General features: G+C 40.5%; 1 protein-coding gene across 1 annotated transcript in view; it reads left to right on the plus strand.

Annotated features, from left to right (window-relative positions):
* INSC (INSC spindle orientation adaptor protein) overlaps nt 1–25,789 on the plus strand; it is a 136,670-nt gene that overhangs the window by 69,447 nt on the left and 41,434 nt on the right. The window contains exons 3-7 of the mRNA XM_081182615.1: nt 6,807–7,152; nt 8,563–8,615; nt 8,961–9,084; nt 9,994–10,107; nt 17,393–17,518. Coding sequence (XP_081038741.1) covers nt 6,807–7,152; nt 8,563–8,615; nt 8,961–9,084; nt 9,994–10,107; nt 17,393–17,518 — 763 coding nt within the window. The remainder of the gene's footprint in view (nt 1–6,806; nt 7,153–8,562; nt 8,616–8,960; nt 9,085–9,993; nt 10,108–17,392; nt 17,519–25,789) is intronic.

The following is a 25,789-nucleotide window of genomic DNA, read 5'->3' on the forward strand; positions in this document are numbered from 1 at the left end:
TGGGACAAGAGGGGCAAGTTGGTGTGGAGAATGACATGGTGCAGATGCAGTGACTGGACTGCTGGATTGGTTTTGCCAGTGCATCTACACCAGTGCTATTTCTCTAGAAAAAGAGGTGCTGGAGTTCACAATGAACGTCTCCCATATTCTTTTGGAATGGCAATTGCGCCTACCTGAGAGGTGCTGGAGTTGAGCTCCAGTGAGCATCAGCTGAAAAAAAAAGCTCTGATCTACACTGCACCAGTCTGTACTGAAAAGTGTGGGATGAAGAAATTATTTTGGCAGGAAAATGTATAAACCTTGCAGATTGGGATGAATGCTGTTTGTCACATGACCTCCCCAAACACCAATCGGGATGAATGCTCATGAAAAACTAAGCACATTTATCAGAACGACTACATGTTCTCTGGCGAGTGCTTACTCCTTCATATTCCTTCTAAAAATATTGCTTTTCTGTGTCATGCTAGCAACAATCCATTAGCCCTCGTTTTCATTTATTTGTTATGCATTCTTTTATATGGCTTTTTGAGGGTAAAAAATGACCCCAGCTGAAATGACATATAACATGTCACTGAAATGAATCCATATTCTCTTCTAGTTTGTAACGATGAGCTGAAATGTCTTAGAATACATGTTTCAGATATAACTTCTACCCATCTTGCACCTAATTCTTTCAAAGCTAGCACACACTTTTTCTAACAGCATTAAATATCACCTGTGGCTCACCGATCTACCTTATCTTCCATTGTTGATAGGCGTTGTGGACTATGGCATTTATACTGCTCTTAACTGCAGTAGGAAAGTGGATCCAGTGCTTTATGGTGGAAATTTGATTTCCCCACAAGTAATTGCTGTGTGCCCCATCTCCATGGACCTCCACCCTTTTCTAGGGTGGGAAATGGCTGCTTTCTCCCTTTTATCTGAATCCTATGCTGGATCGTAGGATACCGCACCAAGGAGACAGCACAACTATGCTCTTATAAAAACATTTTTGGAGCACAGTTCGGATGCAGGTGGTGAGCACCTGCTAAGTTCTGATCACTAGCATAAATTCTACTCACAAAATACTCTAGTATAGGATGCTTATGGGTTATAAAAGGCAAATGAAGCAGAGCATGTGTAGCATAAAGTGGTCCTCAACTGAAATGGGGTTATGGTAGCATATATAAAAACATGGATTGAATAATCACAAGGGATTTGTTTTGTTTTGTTTAAATGACCTGTCTCAAGGCAATTCATTTTCTATAATTTCTGCTGGACAGGATGACTACAATTTCTTTAATTAGTTGCCTGCTATGCAAATAATTATTGATGTGTGTGTATAGTTAAAATGGAAAGGTAAATGTGAAGACACATTTAAGAGGGTCCATACTGTGAATTAATGTAGGTTTGGGCTGTCTATTACTCACCCGAGATTTGGAAGACTTTCCCATTGGCTCCTGTAGTGCTCTGTAAGCATTATTTTAGACTGTTGGGAAAGCATGTAATTTTGGTTAGGGCATATGGTCAAATGCGATTAAACCATGTTTGTCACAGATATTTGTGGCTTTTTAAAAAAAGTCAAGAATATAAAGGCCCGAATGAAGGAAGTAGAGAGAGTGTTTTTCAATTTGAACCATGTGTGTTTCTCAGGTTCTCCATAGTTAATTTAGGTCAGAGAGAGAGAGAGAGAGAGAGAGAGAGAGAGAGTATGCAGAGCTATCTTTACATAAGTTTTCATACTTTTTTCTATGCGCTGGATACGAGCCCCGTGATTCCCCAACATTATGGTTTGAAAAGAATGAACACACCTGAGAAAGGACCCTAGATTCACCTTTAGCTGTACAGAATGGCTGTGTTTGGATATCATGATAAATTATGGTTTATTGTGATGGGAATTAGTTTAGCCTCTCCCCCACTCCCAGGCTACTATGCTCCCCAACCTCCTCTAGTAAAGTTGTGAGGAGATCAGAAACGTTCACTTCTCACATGTCAGTCAAACCTTAAACTTTGGTTAATCTTAACTCTGGTTCATTGAAACAAGCCATTGTTTGAAGTTGGCTTCTTTCAAACACATTAAGAATAAACATAGTTTGTTTCACTGGAAAGAGATGACAAGCTCTTGCTAATGAAAAATGGAACCCCAAACTTCCAAATTCCTTGTAGACAAGCCAGAAGAGGAGAAATAAGTGCACACCTGGGGGAGGCAATGCTTGCAAACTTCGTTATAACCATGGCTTATTGTGACATCTAAATACATCTAAATACAATGTGTGACTAGCGCTGGCATAGATCCATTCAAAATAATGTAGAATCTTTGATTTTCAGAACAGTGATTTTCATAACTGTAGGGTTGTAACCAAGGACAGAAGAGAAGTCAGTTTTGCCTTATGCATCACATACATATTCTAAGTAATTTATGGCACAAGATTCATACCAATTAAACCTGAGCTATTACCCACAAGCCAACTAAGCCTTGCTGTTTTAAATGGAAGAGATCAGGCTTAATTGCAAGCATTATGGTTTATGAATCAGGTCTTCATGAGTCCAAGATGGATGTTGTGTACCTAATTACATTTGCTCAAGTCACCTTCAGTGTGACTGTGTACACAACTGGATTAATGATTGAAATCTAATCCTGAGTTGTAAGACCTAGCTGTTCTGTTTGGCTTTTGATAAAGTAGCTGGTTTTCTGTGGGTGCCTTAAATCCATAGTGACTCTATTTATGTTTTTCATGTATTTTTCTGAATTGCTGTAAAAGTGATATAGAAGAAAAATGCAAGTCCTCAAGCCATTCACGTGGATTAGTCTCCGTTATTTCATTTGTACTCTACTGTATATATTTTAAGAGTATGTGAGTTCAGAGTTTTAGCCTAAATCATTCTAAGAAATGACAATACTTAGGAGCTCATCACATTGAAAATCAATAGTACTTTACTTCACCTGAAATGTGACTGACTTTGTTTAGCCATGTATTTTACTTTATTATCTAAAGTGTTTTCGACCGGACTGCTTGGCATAAATGGGAAACTCTCAAATTTTGAAGGCTTTACAATACAATGCATCTATCTCTAGAAAGGATGGTGTGTGCCTGGCTGGACCAGTAACTGCACACGTTGAAGATGTCTCTCTGCATTTGCCACTGGGGGATGAGCAGAATTGTTTCTGACACTGCCAGCAACGAAATGTCAGTTATAATAGCACCAGCCATCTGCTCTTCTGAAAGTTTTTTCCCCCACTAAAGAGATGATCAGTTTTGTCAGAGATTGGCATGTTCAACCTGCTGTTAGGTCTGTGCAGGGTTTGATACACATGAACAGCTCATCTCTAGGCAGTTACACAAATGTCTATCTATCTATCTATCTATCTATCTATCTATCTATCTATCATCTATCTATCTATCTATCTATCTATCTATCTATCTATCTATCTATCTATCATCTATCTATCATCTATCTATCTATCTCTATCTATCTATCTATCTATCTATCTATCTATCTATCTATCTATCTATCTATCTATCATCTATCTATCTATCTATCTATCTATCATCTATCTATCTATCTATCTATCTATCTATCTATCATCTATCTATAGGTCTAAAATACTTACAATGCTAAGATATTCATAATTCTCATAGCTTTTTAATAATGCTGTTCTTCATGTATTTTAGAGAAGTATTTTGACACAAACCCCACAGCATTATAGAATATTGGAAAACATAATATTGAAGACATGTGAATTCATATCAGCTTATGAAGCTGAATCTGATCAATGGTCCATGTCGCTTGGTACTGTATATAGTTGCTCTTCAGGCAGGAGTCTTTCCCACCCATATCTGAAAAAGCTGAGCATTAAATCCAGAAGCTTCTACTTTCAAAGCTTGTGCTCTAATTTTTGCATAAAGGTGCATTTGTATTTCAAACCCAGGATTCTACTCATGAACTGCCTTGGATGATTGGATAGTGGAGATACACTGAAAGGCAGGATAAAATCTATTAGATAAATTAAACCTTGTAAGTGAAAGGTGAAAGCTCACAATCTAATTCTCTTGTCCCCTGCCCTACAAGGCAGTTCTTATTTCCGACACACACAACTCTTACTATAGTACCCTGAGACTCCTTTAGATGTTTGGATCACAATAATTACATTTGCTGAAAGATGCATGCCCAGCAACAATTCAAGCTTAAGACAAATGGCTTGTAACTATAGTTTTCATTCAAGTTCTAGCACTACCAAACATATACCCAAAACATTCAGCATGAATGTTCATGTACAGGTCAGAAAATATCCCCCCCCCATTTTTTTGCAACACTCCCAGCATCGATTCCTGAAATCTAATTAGGGTCTGAAGGAAGAGCATCTCTAAGAGGAATGGTAAAGGCAGTGCCATTTCTATAGCTGTTAGTGTGGGCTCAGAATGATTGCCATTCTAATACTTCTATTAATCTCAGGAAAATCAGTTAAGCTGTTTTCCTGCCTGTAAAGGTTTCTCTCTGCTGGTTCAGTTATTGATTTTAATTTTAACTGAAACCAGGGAATAAATGTAGAATAATAAAGAAGTAATATAGTGGTGCTTAGAGCTATATATTTGCAGCTTGTTTGGAGATGTTGTGCACCTTGAAAGGCAAAGTAGCCGCTGCTCTTAAGATTCCACTCTGGACTATAAAAGACATCTAGTATGGTTGTTTTATATATAGCCAGGCTAATACAATGGTATCTTGGATTAAAAACACCTTGGGTTAGAAACACTTTGGGTTACAGACTCAGCTAACCTGGAAGTAGTACCTCGGGTTAAGAACTTTACCTCAGGATAGGGACAGAAATTGCATGCCAGTAGGAGGCCCCATTAGCTAAAGTGGTATGGTTTGAGGTTAAGAACAGACCTCCGGAAGGAATTAAGTTAGTAACCCGACGTACCACTGTACTGAATACAAAATGCATTTATTAATTCTATTATGAGGGCTGGATTTTATGTTCCATGATTTTATATATATAAATATATATATATATATATATATATATATATATATATATATATATGCTTTCGTAGATTTTCACGGGTACAGGAATGCAGGTTTTGGTGTCTTCGGGTGTCTTCCCGTGTAAGAGTTGGGGTGTCTAGTCATATATATATATATACACACACACACACACACACACACACACACACACATAAGGGGTTGCATCAAATAATGGCTTTGCTTTAGGGGGAAATGTTTTTACTTGTACACCTCAGGGCACCCAAATGCTGCCAACCTCACCAAACTACTGCAGCCCTCTTGGCCATACCCCGTTCTATTCTAGAAGGCTCAGTAATCCTCAGGAGCAACTCAGGGTCAAACTGGTTAGAGAGGGAATGGCAAAATGTCTTGTGGAAGTTGAAATGTTTCCTGCCAAGGCAAAGCCACCATTGGATGCAACCCAGGAAAAATAAGTGAATCCACTAAAACAAATCAGAATCTTGAGAACAAGAGTATGAATGAAATAAGCTATTACAGTATGAAAATACAACAGGCACAAAACATAACTAATCAAATTACACCTTTGAAGACTACAGCACATGAAAACGACAACCCATAATAAGGAAGAATATTGGTCATAGATTGAGTTTAAGGTAACTCTTGTGACTTTTGGAGCTAGCTCAGGAAAGTTGCTGGATACCTCAAGGAACCCTCCTAGAGTCATAATTTTGGCTTGCAGATCAAAGGTACCTTCAGATTAAATTTGCGAATAATCCCCTCACAGCAAGGTCAGTACACTTCTCTGTATGGCTCCTCTGTAGTGACAGACGATGCAGCACCTCTCTGTTGAGCATACCTGGCAGTGTGCTTATTCTTGTGTCATCTGTAAACAATAAGGTCTGGACATGTGTCCAATGTTCACAAGATTAGTTCAACACCCCCAAATAACTGAACAAGTCAATTTGAGTTGCTACATAGGAAATCATGATATGAAATAGCTCTGGGGTTCTAATGCTGGTTATACATACTTAGACTTGCAATCAACTGAAATCATTGTGACTGACATCCAAAGAAATGTTTAGAATCTGACACCAGTCTTATATAAAAGTGTGACTGGCCTGTTAAATAATCACAGTGAAAACAAGCTACCAACTTGCTGGGGAGTGGAATGGGGAGCAGGTACTCAAGACCAAACCTTTAAGCAGAGTTGCATATGCCACCATGAATGGGAAATCTATAGCTAATGTGCATATTTTATGTGCATATAATATGTAACATAATCTCAGGAATTTTGTGGGTATTTTGTGTTAAACAGGCACATATGATTCAGCCAAATGTCAGCTATTGCAGGAATGGACATTACTGTGCAGTTTATGCATGCAGACAAATTATAAACCATGTGTAGCTGCAGTTCATAAAGTGGATTAGCTGGAACAAAGTAGATTCTGTTGCCTTTTTCTCAAACTGAGATAAATGGTCTATTTATCCATAATCATGGCTATTAGCCATGATTATGGATAAAATATAATCTCTAAATGGAGGCAGTATATAGTATCTTGGGGACAAAAAACAGGAAATGGCTGTCTCTATCAGACCCTAAATTTTGACTCGCCAATACATCTGCCCATCCACTGTTAGAAACGTGGATATTTGATAGAATCTGGAAAATTAATGTTTATGGAATCAACCTTAGAATGTCTAGCATTCAGCCAGTATTCATTTTCATATGCCCAATGGAACTTCAATACACTTTTTGTGCCTGAATCTTGTGCCTGAAATGTAGAAGCTCTGTGCCAGATTTACTAGATAGGAGCTAGTATACTAATATGTAGTATTTTCATCTCCCCCACCCTTCTTTTCAGTATGCATTTAATCCAGGTAGACTCTGTTCAACGGTGGATGGAAGACTTGAAGCTCATGACTGATTGTGAATGCATGTGTATTCTTCAGTCGAAACCAATCAGCCTAGAAGAAGATGCCCAAAGTGAATTTTCTCTGTCATCGGAACACAGCGCTTGTGATAACTTACAGTTGTTGCTGAAAAGAGCTTGGATTATAAGCACTGAGCTAACGAGGATCGTTCAAAAACTAGAGAAGAACAGGTGGCAGAGGGTCCACAGCATGACAGTAAGAGTCAACTGCCATGTCCGTTCAATGATAAATGAGTACAATACATTCAAGAGGAATTCCTGGGAAGAAATGCATCAGGTAGGATTACTGTGAAATGACAGCATCCAGAATGCTGATATAAATGTTGTTTGTTTTTAAAGGAAAGACCCCATAGAAAACTTTACATGCATGTTTTTGTTTCGTTTTGAATAAAACTTATTCTAAACATATTACCAATCCATCCTCTTGGGTTTTGGAAATAGACACATCATGTAATAATGGGAAACCTATCAAGCTGCCTGTACTAGCTCAGACTGTTTCCCCATCTAGCTCAATAGCTCTGACAGGCATCTTGCTTTCCAAGGTAACAGCCAGGGGCCCTTGATATCACTTCCTACCTATGGGAGGAATTCAGTGTAGCGTTGAACAGATAGCTTCATCAGCACAAGAGAAGAGAAGAAGAAGAGTTTGGATTTGATATACCACTTTATCACTACCCAAAGGAGTCTCAAAGCGGCTAACATTCTCCTTTCCCTTCCTCCCCCACAACAAACACTCTGTGAGGTGAGTGGGGCTGAGAGACTTCAAAGAAGTGTGACTAGCCCAAGGTCACCCAGCAGCTGCATGTGGAGGAGCGGAGATGCAAACCCAGTTCCCCAGATTACGAATCTACTGCTCTTAACCACTACACCACACTGGCTCCCACAAGCATTTCTGTTTGCTGAATGGAATGGCCTGCCCTCTCCTTGTCCCCCTCCCTGCTGTTTCAGGGGTTTCCCTGAGTCTTCCAGAGCCAAAGGGGGGGGGGGCTATAGGGGACACACAGGGGGAAGAGAAAGGGGGCAAACCCAATTGCTCGAAGTCGTTACATGGGCTTCTGCTTGTAGGGCTCATTAGTTGAATGTTTTAGATTGGCAATGTCAAGGACTGAACCTGGAACCTTCTGCATTCAAAACACACTCTATGTACTCTCTTCAAAACCCAGCTGATTGGGTACAGCTCAATTTTCACCTCTTAGAATTGTTCTCAACTTAGCATCTTTAAATGCCAGACTAATGTTACATGCACATGCTTAATCAACCTCTTTTTGAGAGCAGGGGTGGGGAAGTCTATGGGCCTCCAAATGTTGTTGGACTCCAAATCCCATCGGCCTTGACCAGTAAGGCCTATGGACAGAGATGATGGAAGATACCCTCCAGAAGCATCTAGAAAGCCACAGATTCCCCACCCCGGTTTTAGAGAAAAGCCACTTTGAGACGAGGGTGCTTAGAGCAGAGAAACAGGGGGTTGGTGGGAGGAAAGTCCTTAAAACTTCTACTTCTTTCCCCATTGATTTCCTGCTCTAAATTGCCCCTCTAAGCCACAATCAATTAAATTTACTTTAAAAATACTTTAAATTAAAATTTATTCTTTGGTTCTGTTTAAAGCAATGTAATTCTATCATTTCCCATAATGCAAAGACAAACGATAACACTAAAACAACACATCTCTGTTCTCTTTCATTTGCAGTATGAAAAAATGCTAGTGGAAAAATGTTCTGAACTTACAACAGTTACTGAAAGGTAATATAAAATATTTGTTTTGCCCAGTGCTATAATTGGTTTGAAATAAATGGATCACTTTATACTCTCAATTAGTGCTTGTAATCTGTTGGCTCTGATGCAGGCAATATTTGTTTCTGTTAGTAGAGGAATGGTGGTTCTACATAGCGGGGTTCTACATTTCTGTGTTTTAGCCTATTTCTTAACAGAAGTGAACTGGCGCTTTGGGTCATCATCTTAAATTGGTGCCTTAATATTAATAGCTACTGTTTGGTCTCACATCTTGATTAAGGCTTAGCTTCTGTTCACATGATGGCTAAAGCACCACAGGGACAATTGCACTATTTTTCTTACATTTCCTTTCAGGTGCATCCAGATTGAAGATGAGCAGATATTAAAGTCTATGAAATCTTGTATTAATGATGCTCTAACCACAGTTGCACAGTATTTTGGCCAGTTAATAGAACTAGCTTTAACACATGAAATAAAGGTTAGTAAATATTCTTAACTATATGTAACAATAAGGAAAATGTTTGGAAGTATTAAAATATTTGCTTGGTTTTCATCCCATGAATGTATCATGCAGCCTCTGAGGTCTCCTGGGATTCATCACTGATCTCATTTTTGGGGTTTGGAAATGCACTTTGGCTTTTCCCAGGGCCATTTTTCTAGAAAAAGAGGTGCCAGAACTCACCATGAATGCCTCCCTTGTTCTCTTATACAGTGGTACATTGGTTCTCAAACTTAATCCGTTCCGGAAGTCTGTTCCAAAACCAAAGCGTTCCAAAACCAAGGTGTGCTTTCTCATAGAAAGTAATGCAAAATGGATTAATCTGTTCCAGACTTTTAAAAACAACTCCTAAAACAGCAATTTAACATGAATTTTACTATCTAACACGGCCATTGATCTATAAAATGAAAGCAATAAACAATGTACTGCAGCCACACAATAATCAATCAATCGATCGATCAATCAATCAATCAATAGCTGAACTGGGTTCCACACAGTCACAAAAACAAAACAAAAAGAGCAGCAAAATAAAAAGCAAAAACAGACAGACCTCAGTGTAGCACTCAAAACGGAAGTGTTGCACTCAAAACGGAAGCGTAACACTTGAAACGGAGCACATTCAGCTTCTGAAAAAAGTTCGCAAACCGGGTTACTTACTTACTTCCGGGTTTGCAGTGTTTGGGTTCCAAGTTTTTTGAGTACCAAGGCATTTGAGAACCAAGGTACCACTGTAAGGGCACTTTCCCCTAAACAAAAACTCTGCAGTTTCAACATAAAGCTTTAAGCTAACTAAATTCACAAGAAACCAAGAAGCAAAGCCCTAGACATCACTCTGTTTGCACATATATGTGGAAGTAAATGAAATTTATGCTTGTCTTTGCTGCCCAGAACCTGGTGAGAGAAATAGACACATCAGATAATCTGTATTCTGCTGAGTCAGCTACCAGCAACTTGTTCAGTCTTACCCAGGAAGGCTCTCACCTGTGCCGCATCATTGCAAAGGTAAGCCCCCATTGTACTCAGGCAGTCTGAAAACTTCTTAGGATCTTTGTTGGCACATGTGTTCTTTTGTAGGTGTCTTGTAACATGAAATGACCAGGAAAGCTATTCTGTATTCTAAGAGGAAATCAGTGTTTCTGAAGCTCTATCTCAATCTATCTATTCATGCTGTATCTAAAAAAAAAATGTCCACAAGTCAGTCCAAATGGGCTCTCATATTTGCCAAGATAAATATTGTCAAAACAATTGCAATATTAAAACCACAATTACCAAAGCAGCTGTTTAGCAAGCCAGCCTAGCAATGTAACAGTAGCAGGAGCCCAAGGCACTAGCGATCATCCTGCCTTGGGCTCCTGCTACTGTTGCTGCTTTGCAGAATGAATTCAGTGAAGCAGTCAGATGGGCTTCACTAGAATGAGAGTTCCATGGGCAAGAACCGCCAGCTCTCAACCTAATCAACATTAAGGTATCTGAAGAAATGTGCATGCACATGAAAGCTTATACCAAGAACAAACTTGGTTGGTCTCTAAGGTGCTACTGGACATTTGTATATTTTTGTATATTTCAACTACATTATAGCAGTGTTTCCCAACCTTTTTTGGGCAAAGGCACACTTGTTTGATGAAAAAAATCTCGAGGCACACCACCATTACAGCCCCGTGACGTCAGCGCGCAGCGTCACGCCGGGAGGGACGCACGAAAGTGTAAGTTTCAATTTTTTTCCCTCCCCCTTGCTGGGGAACCTCCAAGCTTTGGGGGTGGGGGGGGAGGAGGCAGCAAAGCGAGGCAGGAAGGAGAGCGCGGCTTGGCTGGGTGAGCTTTGGCAGGGGCAGGGAATGAGAGCCGCGAGGCGGGCGCTGCGGACGGAGGCGCTGCCCGCCGAGCTCGCAGGCAGCCAGGCAGGCAGACGGTGAGAGCCCCGCGCTGGGCGGCCTCTCCTCGCCGCCGCCGCCCCGCCTCTCGCCGCCCGACTCGCCCGCCTCCCTCCAGGCAACATCTCGCGGCACACCAGGCAACATCTCGCGGCACACTAGTGTGCCGCGGAACAGTGGTTGGGAAACACTGCATTATAGGGTTGTTGTTAAGACAAAATGGAATATGGGCCATGTATTCTGCTTTAAGCTACAGAGGAAAGATGGGATAAAATTGTGATGTAATAATTAATAAATAAATGGCAGAATCATTTGTCACCAGAAGATGTGGTCTTAATTTTACAGAGATACAAGGTTCTTTCAAAACAAGTTTTTTCTATAAAAATAAAATAAAAAAATCATTTGAATTCAGGGAACTTTCTATTACTTCAATCGATTGCCTCTTCACAACTTTTTAATTTCAAAAGGTCAGTTGACAAGAAGTTGTTAGGGCTGTCAGTCACCTTGATTGAATGGTTTCAATGAAAAAATGAACTTTATGCTTAGGCATTGTGTTGGGGTTCTTCATAGTTATACCAGATTTCATGGAGTGGTAACAAAGAGAAGGAAATATAATATATTATATTTGACACAGCCAATCTGTTAGATGAAACAGACTGAAATCCTATGTGCATTTATGTGAAAATAAGCCCCATTGAGCACTGTGGAACTTCCATTTGAATAAATTTGCATGGAATAATACTGTGAGTTCCTTGAATTATTGTTTGTATATTATTTTTGGTGTTGTAGCTGAATTCACATCTTACTTTTCTACAAAAAGTACACAAGGCAGCTTACACAAAATCAATACAGTATAAAATAAGATAAAAGAGAGTGCCAAGAACAGTCAAAAATAAGAAGCAGCTTTAAGAGCAGCAAATAAATGGCTAAGAGCTATTTAGCCCCTAGGATTGTGTTCTCAGCCTACAAGCATAAGAATGGTCTCTTTGGCTTAGGTCAACATTTCATTTAGCTCAGCATTCTGTCTCTGATATGGGTCAGGCTCACAAGCATAATGCTGAGAGCCATCGCTTGTTGTTTGACTACTTCATCATCCTCATCAGATATATTACTCCCCAAACCTGGAGTTTCCATTAAGTTACTACAGCTAATAACTGTTGACACAATAATCCTTTCTGAAGTTATTCTAACCCTAAAAAAGAAATTCACCTAAAACCCAAATTACAAGCTGCTTTGGAAGTGTGCCTACCATTATGACCCCAAAATTGATGGGTATCTCTCCATGTTAGCTTGGTACTTGTGTGAACAGAAGCTGTATGATCCAAGCAAATAACCACACAAGAGAAACTATAGTTAATGAATGCCTGGAGATAATCTGCCCAAACCAGAGGTGCTCCATTCCATGTAGGCAGCTAAATGCTCTGAGGAACCCATGAGGGCAAGTCATTGGCCATTCTGGTATCCTGATAATTAAGTGACTTGTGGGTTGTGTAACAAAGTGCTTCATTTGGTCCATAACTAAATAACCCAGAGTTCTAGTCTTTCATCTGTAGAGCCACATGGCACAGGAAATCAAGCCCCTTTCACTGGACCCCTCTTACCCATCTGTATTTTATATTTCTCTCTTTTTGTGTGGGAAAAGAAAAGCAGGGCATTCATATAGTGCTTGAATACATTAAATTGTACATATTGACCAGAAGATTTGAAGAGAAAATTCTCTATCATGGTTTGTCTGTTAGGCTCTGCCTTTTGGACTGTCAGCTTCCAGACCCATAAATCTTACCGCGTTTGCAAAAACAATCTGTCTTTTTAAAGCTTTGCCATCACAATAAGACCTCAGTTAAGCGGGGTTATTAATCTTAAGGATGGTTTGTTGGACTTGTAGAAAATGGGCTCTATTAAAGCAAATTATTTCTAAATTATTTCAGTGTTTGTCACAGTTAAGAATAAGGCAAGACCAAACAGACAGACAGACAGACAGACAGACAAACAAACAAACAAACAAACAAACAAACAAACACAGAAACATGGTTAAGATTCCTGTAAACAGTTTTCTCCAAAGGGGATCTACTGAGCCCACCCAAGAGGCAGTGAGGGCATGATTTACGACTTGCTCACCATACCAGTGACATTGGAGTTGAGACTTAAGAACTGGATAACTATTAGGGTTGTGTTTTTTTTTAAAAAAATAAAAATAAAATAAAGCATCAGTTTTCACATGGCTGGAGGATGTAGAAGGGGGACCTTAAATTAGGCAGTTTACTCATCTCTCTTTCTTGCACACACCTCCACGGAACAGATTCATCCTTTTATTATTACAGGCTACACCATGAAAATCAATGCTGTTTTAATAAAGGAGGTTGAGTGGATTTCCATTAAAATGTTTCTCAGCCCTATAGCTCTGATATTTAGAATGCACTTCGATTGCAGCAGGTTTTTCATCCTGTGGTAAATAAAGGGTTGAGTCCAGCATTTAACGCTCAGGAGCAAGAATGTTTGAAAAGCTCCCGCAGCCTCCTTCCTTTAATCCTTTCGCTCTTAGATTAAACATGTTCACTTTCTTGAAGTTGTTAAACCATCTGCTTTCCCTTCTGCAACCTTTATTTTTCATTTATTTGTTTCTTTATTTAAAAAACAAACAAACCACATTGCCAGTCTCCTTTGAACCTCTTCCAGTCTCCCCCTTCAGCTGCCTATGCAATGTGCGACCTGTGCAGCGTATGGAGAAAATTGCCCAAGCTGCATGGCAATCCACTGTACCCAAATAGCTTTATCTTTGAACCAGCTGTTTTATGATCAACTGGCTTTACCTTCTATCAGGGGGAGAGAGATAAACGAAAGGCAAAGAGGCGTTACTGTAGAGTGCAGAGCTCCAGCTGTCAATTCTAATCCTAGGTTCTACATCACATTGGCTTGCATTCTGTTCCTGAAACAGAACGAGAAAGGCCCTACTGGACCAGACCAACATTTTCTTTCCCACAGTGGCCAAGTTGATGCCTCTAGGAAGCTCTCAGGTGGGACATGAGTGCAGTAGCACCTTCCACTTGTGATACCCATCAACTGGTACTCAGAGACATTCTGCCTCCAGTACTGCATGTCATGTAGCTCTCATAATAGCCACTGATATCCTGAAGGCGTGTCTCCATCCCCATTGTTCAGCCCTCACACTGAGATCCAGCGCCAAGGGCCTTCTGCCGGTTCCTCTACTGCAAGAAGTGAGGTTACAGGGAACCAGGCAGAGGGCCTTCTCGGTAGTGGTGCCCGCCCTGTGGAACACCCTCCCATCAGATGTCAAGGGAATAAACAACTATCTGACTTTTAGAAGACATCTGAAGGCAACCCTGTTAAGGGAAGTTTTTAATGTTTGATGTTTTATCGTGTTTTTAATATTCTGTTGGGAGCTGCCCAGAGTGGCTGGGGAAACCCAGCCAGATGGATGGGATATAAGTAATTATTATTATTATTATTATTATTATTATTATTATTATTATTATTACTATTATTATTATTATCCCCCAGGAATTTGTCCAGTCCCCTTTTAAAGCCATCCAAGTTGGTGGCCATCACTTCATTATGTGGCAGTAGATGCTACAGCTTAACTATGAACTGTCTGAAGAAATACTTAATTCACTCAGCTTCACTAGATGACCCCAAGTTCTAGTATTATGAAAGAGGGAGAAAAACCTTTGTCTATTATCTTTATGCACTGTGCATAATTTTGCACCTCTTTCTCATGTTCTCCCTTACTTTTTTCTAAACTAAAGGTTTCCTATTCCATGGAGGCATTCTGGTCTCCCTTGCAGACTAAGGCAACTGAAGATGCAGGGACCATTTGGTGCTGAACCTGGCATCTCCTCTCTGAGTGGATGCGTTAAGCTGCAAATGATATTATGCAGTTAATATATTTTGCTTTTTGTTGAAAGTACGCTGATAGTTCACTTTCTGTCAGTGGTAGATGAAAGCATGCGGCCGTGCAGCCTTTTTGTCACACAGTTGTTTCCAGCTAATGCACTAGTGTCAGCGCGGACTTAGCAGTGTCATCCATTTAAAGTTCCCACTTAATAAGGCTGTAGAGAAGAAAGATAGCCCTTCAGTAAAGCCTGATGGTCCTGCTGCCATTCTGTAAACTGATAAACTGTACTGGCTTTTAAACGTGCAGTGACAAAGTCTGCACAGTACATATTGCCTTTGATTTAGGATAAGTGCAGGGTAATTGTTTTTTAGTCATGTGTGCAAACATTTATAAAACTATGTCACATTCCGATATTTCATTTCTTTGCTTTCTCACACAGACACACACAGCTTGGGTTTCCTGCTTGTGGAAAGCTGATATTAGTGTAGCTGAAAAGCTCAGGGGGCGTGCCCCAAAATGGCAGGTGAAGTTTTCATGTGCAATGAGGGCCACTGTGAGGTCAAAAAATATACCACGGATGAAGTGGTAGAATGGGCCTCTGAAAAAGTGTGACTCTGCGGCCAATTTTCTCCCTTCCAAGGATGCTTGAAACCAGGGGGGGCTAACATATGGCCCTCTGGAAGTTGTTTGATTGCAACTCACATCAGCCAATGGTGAGGAATGATTACAGCCAGCTCTATTTAAATAGCGAAGGAAAGTTTAAACAAACTTGCAGAGCAGTGGCAGTAGTGGGGAAATAATTGGTCTTTGAGGGAAGGGCAATTCCTCTGACAATTAAATTTTGGAGAAATGGTGTTCAGAGGAGGCAACCTAACTCTCCACCTTGGATGGGTGAAGGTTTGGCCCTGGATGCTGCTCTCTACTGACATTTCAAAGCAGCATGAGGGCAACACAGGCACATTGTCTACAGTGACCACAATGCCACCTGCTCCCTTTTTTAAAGGTCTACTATGAATGGCAACAGTCCTCCAGGGTTTCAGGCAGAAGTCTTTCCCAGCCATGCTATGGCCCTTGTGTGATGCAAGATGTGGTGCACAGTGCCTGTGTAGTAGGATTTTGATGACAGATGATTGTCCCACTGACCTTCCACAGTGGTGATGAGCAGCTAGGTGTGCTGATTCTTCCCCTCTCAAGAACAATCTGGGAAATGTCAGTATCTCAAGTATCTCCTGTCAGTTGTAAGCAGAACACAGCAGAATAGATTAATACTATTAGTGAAATCATGCAATAGCAACATGCCTGTGGCCTTGGGTGATTAAAGGTTCTTCATCTGGTGCCTGGAAGACCACAGGCACCAGGCTAGCCTTCCTGAAGGTGTGTGAACAACCACCGAGAGAGCCCTACTTCAAGGAGGACATCTGATGGTGAATGCAAGGCTCATTCAAATGCATGCAGCAGAAGTCTGTATCACTTCTGGAATATTAGCATTTTCCATGGTATGCAAATGGAGTAAGATATAGTCAGGTTTTGTTATGAAAAAGTGGATACAGTTCCTACTTACCACCAGGTTAAATACACATTCATATCCATTTACTTACTTGGAGAGCGGCTTGATGAAAAGGCAGGATGCAAATTTAACGAATAAGTATATTTTCCTACGTTAAATTAAACTCTTGGACTATATTCTTTTTATGTAGAATCAAAGAAAAGGTTGATGGCAACCCTTGGGCCACTGTTCTGCATTAGCTCCCAGGGAGATAATAGGACTATTCAAGAGCAGCTTTTGCCTTTCATTTTCATTCCATAAATCAGTGGAATTTCATTTGCTTTCCTTGGGCTGTTCTATTGCCAGTAAAGCTTTCTGAATTGTCTTATTGCTGTGTAATGCAAATGTAATAGGGAAAAGGAAGAATTTCATGAAACTGCAAAACCACTCAAGCTGAGGATTTTAAGCAAACTTATCTGCAGATAATTTTCACTCGAATCAGTATTGAAATTTGTGGTGTCCAGAATTTCAGCAAGGCTAAACAGAACTAAGTTTATTTCTGCATTGGCCTGTCATTTTATTATTCCATTAGATACTGTGTCCTGGGGCAATTGCCTCTGAACCTGGGTCTGAATTCTGGCAAGGAGCCTGTGAAAGCAAACGCATTGCTAATGAACTAATTCAAGACACTCAGAAAAGCTAACAGTCTCTTGGGGGGTAGAATTTACACCTATTTGAAAATAGTAATTACAGACAGGGAAGCAGAAATGTGGATAATTACGCATAATTTGTGTGTGTGTTCTTACTTTTAGCTGAAGTGCACAATGAACAGTTTTCATTTTAATATTTCAGGAGAATATAGTGCTCTCGAAATTGGAAATTCTAATGGTAACTCACCATATGTGCAACAAATTTAAATTTAAAAGATATGTGTTCTCAACAGAAGCTTGTTTCTGCTGAGCTTCTGGTATGTACATAGAATAAATTACAAAAAGAGTAATAGCTGGTCCTGAAATAAGACTGCATTGGACTGCATGATAATTTATTCCAACTGGTTTCCTGATTTTTTTTCAACAGGAAGGGGGCATTGTTGCTCTTTTTAAGATCTGTCGTCAGGATTGCTTCAGGTGCCTATATCCTCAGACACTCAGGACATTGGCATCTGTCTGCTGTGTGGAGGAAGGAATCCAACAGCTGGAAAAGGTATGATTATCTTAGCACTCTGTCTGTGCTAAAGAAAGTATTCTCCTTAGGACTTTGTATAATCCAAGCCAGGGAAAGTATTTATTCTTTCCAGAAATGGACTTTTGCTCAATGTACTGGCTGCAAATATTGCACCCATTTATTTTAATGGATGCAGATAGCACTTTTATTAAGTGACCAGTTTTGCCAGTCAATCCTGAGATAAAGCAAGTAGCAAACAGCCTCTGCTGGATGTTTTTGGATCCTCCCTTCCTTTCGTTTGTAGTAGAACACTGTAGCGTAGCAGCTAAGCAAAACTGGGCTGTGAATTGGGAAGCCTTTGGATTAAATCTTGCCTTCATTATGAATCTGATCTACCCTACAGAGTAGTTCCAAGAATTGCTAAAATAATATATACCTATCACATATTTTTCCTGGCTTTTCTCCAAAGAGCTCCAGGGTGGTAAATTGGCTCTTTCTCCACCCATTTTACACTTGCAATAAGCATGTGATGACTAGCCCAAGGTGGGCTTCAAGGCTTAATGGAGATTTGAACATGGCTCTCCCTGGTCCCCAGTCCCCCAAGGGAAAATGTCCCAGGCAGGGCCAATATCAAAAGTGGGTGGGGCCAAAGCCCATCCACTCACCCCCCCATTGTCTAGATCACTACATTTCATCTCTACATCCTTTCTCAGCATACAGAGGCAATGAGTGTAGCGTGGCCAGCATTCAAAATTGCCAGGTGCTATTGGCCACTTACGACCAAGTGAAGATGCCCATGTACCAGGATGGTGTCTGACGTCTCCACCATCTGGAGGTGCATGCTTGGGAATTCTTGGATCTTGCTTGATTCTACACTATCTGTGATATATTATCTGCACAATCAGAATGAATTTCAGGAAGAAAAATGTGTATTGAAAAATATGACTTTTGAGCTGTCTGGCCCCCAAAGGACAACTAGACATTCTGTTTTGGCCATTGTAACCCTGGTTTAAGGAGCCACATGGAACCTAGCTTATATATCTGAGTTTCGAACACTGTCAGTGACAGGCGAGACCTAGCAGGCTGGAGGTTCTCCATTGCTGTTCTAACCACTCCATATGCTGGCTCTCACAATGTGTGAAAATTGCTATGAATACTTAGCACGGTCAGGAGAACCAGTAGGAGGAGCAGAGAAGATATTGTTCTATTTGGCAAGCAGAAATGTTTATGCTTCTGTGACAACTGCATTAGTGCAACTTTGAATTCCACCCTAAGTATATACAGTTTTGCATAGGGAAAGTAAATATAGAGTTGCCTGGAAAGAAGTACATGAAGCAATTCTCTCTGAATTGGTTATATGACTTTGTTTATAAATTTGTGCTCTGTCCAGTACCTCCCCCAATTCACTGAAATGTGGAGAGTTCTGAATAGATTCGAGTCATTTTTCCTGTCAACACTTCAGGGATGTTGACACATAAGGGGTAAATTAGCACCGGTTCTGAGACAAATATAACAGCTGAAGATCTGAAAGAGGTTTTCAGCAACGTACTACACAGGCTAATTTTAACTCTCAAAGGTAGCTATTCGAAAAACCCTTGCAGTAAACATGAAAATGCCACCACTTACGATTTGAATTGCTCATAGCCTCCCTTCCCATTTTTAAACTTGGGAAAATGAGCACTATTACAGTCACTAAATCATGACCTCATACATCGCATTTCATAAAGCACATCTTGCACGTTTGAATAATGTGCCTCTTCAGCTTAATGATAAATGATTTCATTTGTACTTTACAATGACATGTCTTGTAATTGAGTGTCCTGAAGGGAAGCAAATAATGGTGGGACATCTGCAGCATAAGTGAGAACTGTAAGCCAATTGTCCATGGATATATTTTTTCTTTCTTTCATATTGTAGCTGGGTTCATGCAAAGAGATCCCAAGTCTTTCTCTGCTACATTTGTAATAAGCTTAGGATGGCGATATTTTTAAATGGAAGGCATTTATAAGATCTTCTTGAGCAGCATTTCCCTGGATTATCAATACTGGGGATACTGTTGGCAGGTATCTGTGGCATGAATCCTATGGAGATGCATCTTGTGTTAACCATGTAGGTGGTTTCTGTCAGTGCTTTTGCAATTGGTTGGCTGTAGTTTCTGCATTCTTGCATACAGCAAAGGTTGTTTGAGGTGAACCAATATGAACCTTTGGTGCTATCTGGCTTTCTCTCTGCAGCAATAATGGCAGAACAACCCTTTCCCCTATTCCACAAACTTGTTCTTTTTCAAAAAAGGAAATGGGAGAACAGGGGTGTTGTGTGTCTGCTTTGTGTAGAATCACATCTAAGTGCAATGTCATAAAGGAGACACAAAGTTAAAATATACAAATGGTGAAGAGAGGCATGGTGTCTTGTGCTGTATTAGGGGATATGTCAATTTTGCTTTCTCTCCATTTCTCATTTTTTCAGGTCTTAAGTTCATTTCTCCTCAATTCCAGATCAGTTTGTGGGTTGTTGTTTTTTTTTTTTTAAGTCATCATGAACATTTACCAGCATTTTAGTGTCAAATTCTGTTAATATGCATATTCTCACACAGCAGTTTCCCCTAATACAATGCACGTTTGCCTGCTATTTTCACTCCTTGTAGAACAACCTTGTGAAAATTCTCAGAACTGAATACAAGTGACCATCTTTCGGGAAGCGATTAGCAGCCACCTCCCTTTCTACTTTTTAAAAAGGCAGCTGTTGTATCTTTCCTTTGTATAATTATGCTGTGTTAATTTGTTCCCCAGTACATTATATGAAGCCTAATGGTGCATTAGACTTCAGAAACATCACTTTAAATGGCAAACAGATTTGTGAAATTAGAGTTGGGGACAAAGCAATGAAATTAAGCTCACACTGGTCAAAATGACCTTTTTGGTTTTCCAAGCCACTAATGTTTCTACAAGTCCATTCAAAATGATAAAACAGGCTGCATCACTTAATGGAATATTTAGTGCTGTGCTGTGGTAACTTTGGGTGGCACACTCCCTGAAGAGATTGCAATGCTTAGTTTCAGCAGATAACAGAAACATCCTGTGCAAGTTCCTCAAGTGGAAGAACACCAGTGTGCTTGAGCCAGCAGAAATGCTTCCAATAATGAAAGATTTTGTGGGCTTTTTAATGTAAATATAGTGTTCGTCAACTTCCTGTAACAAGAGAAATTAAAAGGAGTGTCAGCACACACCCCTTGAGAACTTTAAGAGATCTTATCCTCCCCATCTCTGACTGACAAATGTCACTAGTTTGGTCAAAACATTTTTTGTTGGTGTCCCCTCTATGATTCAGATGCTCTGTTCAAGGAGGAACTTCCAAATGTTCTTTGAAAATATGCTAACAATAAGCACAAATGTAACAGAAAAAAAGAGTTTGGTCTGTAGGTAATAGATAGTAACTAGACTGCAACTCCATGCAATGCAAATTAGGTACTGTGGGCCATAATGAAAATGTGAGATTTGTCCTAGGAATAGCAGGCATAATTTCCAGGGACAGCCCAGCACAGAGCATGGAAAGCTGGCAATGTGGACTCATGCTGGTCCTGTATTCATCACTGGATGTTAGCTATTGAACAGAAACTTAAATTGGAAGAATGGCAGGAGAGCGACCTCTTAATTCTCCTGCTCTTCTTAAGGATTTCAACCGTTATTGGGAGAACCTGGGCAAACCACATACAGTAGTTAACACTACATGTGGTTTGTGCCTAAAACATGGTTTAATAGGAGCTTGGCCTCAAGACTGTCTCTGGTCAACGACCAGCATTAGATCCACTATACCATACTAAAGGTCTCATTGTTTTAGTCCCTGTAGAAAGCAGATACATAAGGAAGGTGGTTCCAATCTTGAGGTGTTTAACATATTCTTTCAGTCATAGTTTGAGTGTGCTAATTCACCACACTCAGGACTTCCTTAAGCCATGTGCTCACTCCACACAGAGCTGCCACTAGTTGCCTTGGGTTGTGTGTGAATAGCAAGTCACAAATGTCTGCATTGCTGTTGGGCAAAGTTGCCCTGTTTTCTAGTTTAGTGCTGAACTGGAGAGCACCAGAGGCCAGCCCTAAATGGATTAGCTAAGAACTGATTACCACACAGAATCCTGTCCCATGCCTTTTCATATTCTAAGAAAGCAGCTATTTTTGAATAAAGGATGTGGTCTTCTAATACTCTTTGACAGGTGGGATCAAGATAAGCAATAAGCCTATTACTAAAATTAGGGCAACTCTCCAGAGAATTATAGACCCATGACAGAGCCTGGATGGTGCCAGTAGGACTTAACTGACAATTTCTTAAGTCAGAAATAATATCTAATTAGTTTAAGAGGAATGCAGTACCAAGCCAGTAATGAATACCAGTTGCTGCAATATAAATTAGCAGCTATACTTTATAGGACAGGAGACAATGCATTCAACCAGGGAGGGCTACAGATGTTGCTGGGGCTACAATTCCCATCACCCTGACCATGATCTTTTCAATAATGGAAGAAGCTGCAGCATGCCACCGTGGAAATCATTATTCAGCTAGCCATGCAGGTATTGCCATTGAACAAAACATATTTGTTTTGAAATGTCATGAAGAGCCAGATAGCTAGAACCCATTAATTTGTCTAGAAATGGATAGGAGGGATTGTGTGTGTGTGCTGCAGAAAGGCTGATAATGGCATTAGTTGCTCCTGCATCTGTTCAGATCTAGGTTCCTTAATACAGGCTGCAATTAGAGAAGAGGATCAGCAATTTTTTTTATGCTGTGAATCTTCTTAGGTTGTCCAGCCATTTTGGGGTGGCAAAGGTAAAGGGACCCCTGACCATTAGGTCCGGTTGTGGACGACTCTGGGGTTGCGGCGCTCATCTCGCTTTATTGGCCGAGGGAGCCGGTGTACAGCTTCTGGGTCATGTGGCCAGCATGACTAAGCTGCTTCTGGCAAACCAGAACAGTGCACGGAAACCCCAATTGCCTTCCCTCCGGAGTGGTACCTATTTATCTACTTTCACTTTGGTGTGCTTTTGAACTGCTAAGTTGGCAGGAGCAGGGACCGAGGAACGGGACACAGTTTATTATGGGAGGGAACTGTCTATTGTTTGTTTTAAACGGATTAAGTGTAGGGATAGTTTCTGAGGGCATTATGACAATGATTTTCAGGAGGAGAGACATTTTGGATGGGAGGCCAAGAGTAAAAAAATCTGGTTGGGTGCACTCCTGGTTGGAGGAGCTGGAAACGGATTGCTCTTGAGAAGGCAGGGATTGAGAAGGCGAGTGGATTTTTGTGATAAACCCAAAAAAGTGGCTGGGTGGTTTTGTGTAAGCAATCCTATGCGTGTCTAGGCAGAAGCATACCCCACTGCGTTCAGTGGCTATATACTCAATAGCAGCATAAAACACATTGAAGTTATTTCCCACCACTGTGTTTTGTACATTGCTGTACACATTAAAGAGGAGAGGTCTTCACCTGATGCATATTACCTGTTTAGTTTCCCCACCCCTGCACCATGCCTCTGGAACTCCTATTTATGAAGATGTTAGCTGTAGTTTTGTGCTCAATGTGCATGTGCAGTGGTTGTCTCAGATACTTCTTCTTTCTTCTTCTTTGGAAGACGCCTGTGTGTGAATTTGTTTTATGTGTGTAGATCAGTGCACGCTGACCAACACACAGGCTTCGCAGTAAGGCTCTATTCCGATGGCATGAGTAATCAAGACGACCGGTAGATTCTTATCTGCTGCAGCCTTCATCTGCCTTCACAGCCATTGTAACATACTGCTTGTTATCTTCCACTTGTTCTGCTGTTGAGGACTTTTTGGGTCATTCTTTGTCTAGCTCTTCCCCTTTGACCTTACCACCTTGAGTAACCCTACTGGGAGTATGAGACTCACAATGGCTTCACTCACAAGGGTCATAGCCCACTCACCATGACAAGGTGATAATCCAGTGATATACGCACTCAGATATACACACCTAGCTTCACTAGGTGAATGTGGCTTAAGACTTCTACTTGGATTGGAGTTGCTTTGAGAAAAAATGCAAGGAACAGCAGCATATCTCAAGAAACTACTGGATCGATATTGACTGTGGCTAATGTCTTGTGCATGCAGCTTCAAAAAATAGCAGTGGGAGAACATTGGATGCAGAGTAAACAGTCGCATGTACACAGCTTGAGTACAGGGCACAGAAGGTTTTTTTATATTGTGAAGTTTTGTAACTGCAATTGAATGCTCAGGATAAGTAAAAGCCAATTTTAAATACATAAAATATCCTAAGTTGCTAAATACCATTTCTGTTTAAAATATCAAAAGTTGAGGCAATTTGCTCCAGTAGTTTGATATTTCCCAGTTTAAAATGTTGGTTGTGGTTTAAGATGGAAAAAGTGTGCAGTGATAGTGAGAGAGCTAAAAGCCATAAGAATTATTCTGACAAACCTTCTTAATAAAGAAACTTCTCTTTATAGCAGGAAAATATATAAAGCTGGACTAGGAAAATCAATTTCTCTTTCTTTGCATTCCCACAAGGCTGTCAGAAAGACAGAATTCATTTGCTCCTGTACCAAGTATATTGAACATTTCCACTCATACAAAATATTGAAGACAAAAGAGATATCAATAGATGATTCTTAAAAATTCCGTGTGTTTGGTAAAATGTCACCTCTGACTGGTTTTTTTGGCTTGAACAGTTGGTACTGATGATCATTAGTCATTACACATAACTGCACATAGAATTACTGAAGATCTTCCTCACTATCAAATATTCAAGCTGGGGCTGTTACAAAGAACAGTAAGAGGTGACATAATAGCCATTAAATTACAACTAAGGTCTTTATTTTCTTTCATGATGGTATCATTAACCAAGCCTGGGCCAGCTTAGTTGATCATCGGACAATGATTACCATCTACAGCTGGTGAACGAATCTCACAGTCTCCTTTGTTCAGTATTACGTGGGTGATAATTGCAAATGAAGAGTGGGACTGAAGGATCCCAAATGACCAAAACATATTGAGGCATTTAAGATTCAAGGGTGATGGCTATGGTTTTTGTTCCTTCTGAAAGCTTTTTGTTTCAGAACTGGATGATGTGGCACAATCAGATAATGTTAAAGGCCCCAGAGGCTTCTTCAGTTAACTAGTAGTGGAAAATATGCTGTGTTTTGGCACATTAAATCAGAACCAGTGAGGGCGGTGAATGTCCTGTGTGAGTGTCTGGAGGTGGTTAGAAGATGGATGGCAGATAATGGATTGAGGATGAATCCTGACAAAACAGAAGTACTATTGGGGGGGGGGACAGGGAGCAGGCAGGTGTGGGGGATTCCCTGGTCCTGAATGGGGCAATTGTGCCCCTGAAGGAGCAGGGGCACAGCCTTAGGGTCATTTTGGACTCATAGCTGTCCATGGAAGCACAGGTTAATTCTGTGTCCATAAATATATGGGCCTAAGTGAATATAAAACAAATATATGGGCCTAAGTGAATTTACCAGAGATGGTTTGGTGAGGAAGGCTTAAAATGTCATCAAAAATATGCAAAGGTCATGGCTAAACATTGAAATACCAGGCACAATGAGAGCTTCCAAGAAGAACACATAGCAGATTTGATAAAACCATCACAGATTTTCAAGGTGCAGAACTAAATGTGCAGCCAGGAGCCCTGAAAGCAAATCCACAGAGGCTGCATTTGCACATAATGCTGTGCCAAAGTAGGGGTTCCGAATGAATGTTTAGGCTCCTGAGGAATGACATGCTAAGCTAAACCCTGGCTTACTTGCCAAGCCACTTTGAGCTGAAAGCATTGGGGAGGATCAAAGTGTATGTGAGTTCTTGCTTTGGGGCTCCAGCACAATTTGTGTGGCCTCACTGTAAATCACCAGTATGAACACATGGCAGAGTTGAAAAAGCACTACAGATTTCCAAGGGTGCACAAAGGTCTGGAATAATATCTAAATCGACCAAACTACAGAGCTTGTATTATTTGCGATTGCAGTATTTTGATACGAGTTTTGGTTAAAGTGCTACTTAAGGTGTAGTCTGCAGAGGTGGAGGCCTGGTGAGGCTCCAAGACCATTGCTGCTCTTTATTCTGTTTCTGTTCTAAAAGGAAAGGCTATGTCGAGATCCTTAAGCATCCAAAGGCTTCAGTACCACCTCCAAGGTGAACTTGAACTTGTTTGAGGCACTTACCTGCTAGCCTGGTGGCTTGTGCACCTGTCAGAATCAATCCATTTGAAAGGATCACATTCTCTAAATCTCATCTATCAACCACCAGTAAGAGAGAGCAAGAGATAATGGAGTGTACTGTTTG

The sequence above is a fragment of the Podarcis bocagei genome (genome assembly GCF_964188305.1).
Source record: "Podarcis bocagei genome assembly, chromosome: 1".
NCBI classification, from domain to species: domain Eukaryota; kingdom Metazoa; phylum Chordata; class Lepidosauria; order Squamata; family Lacertidae; genus Podarcis; species Podarcis bocagei.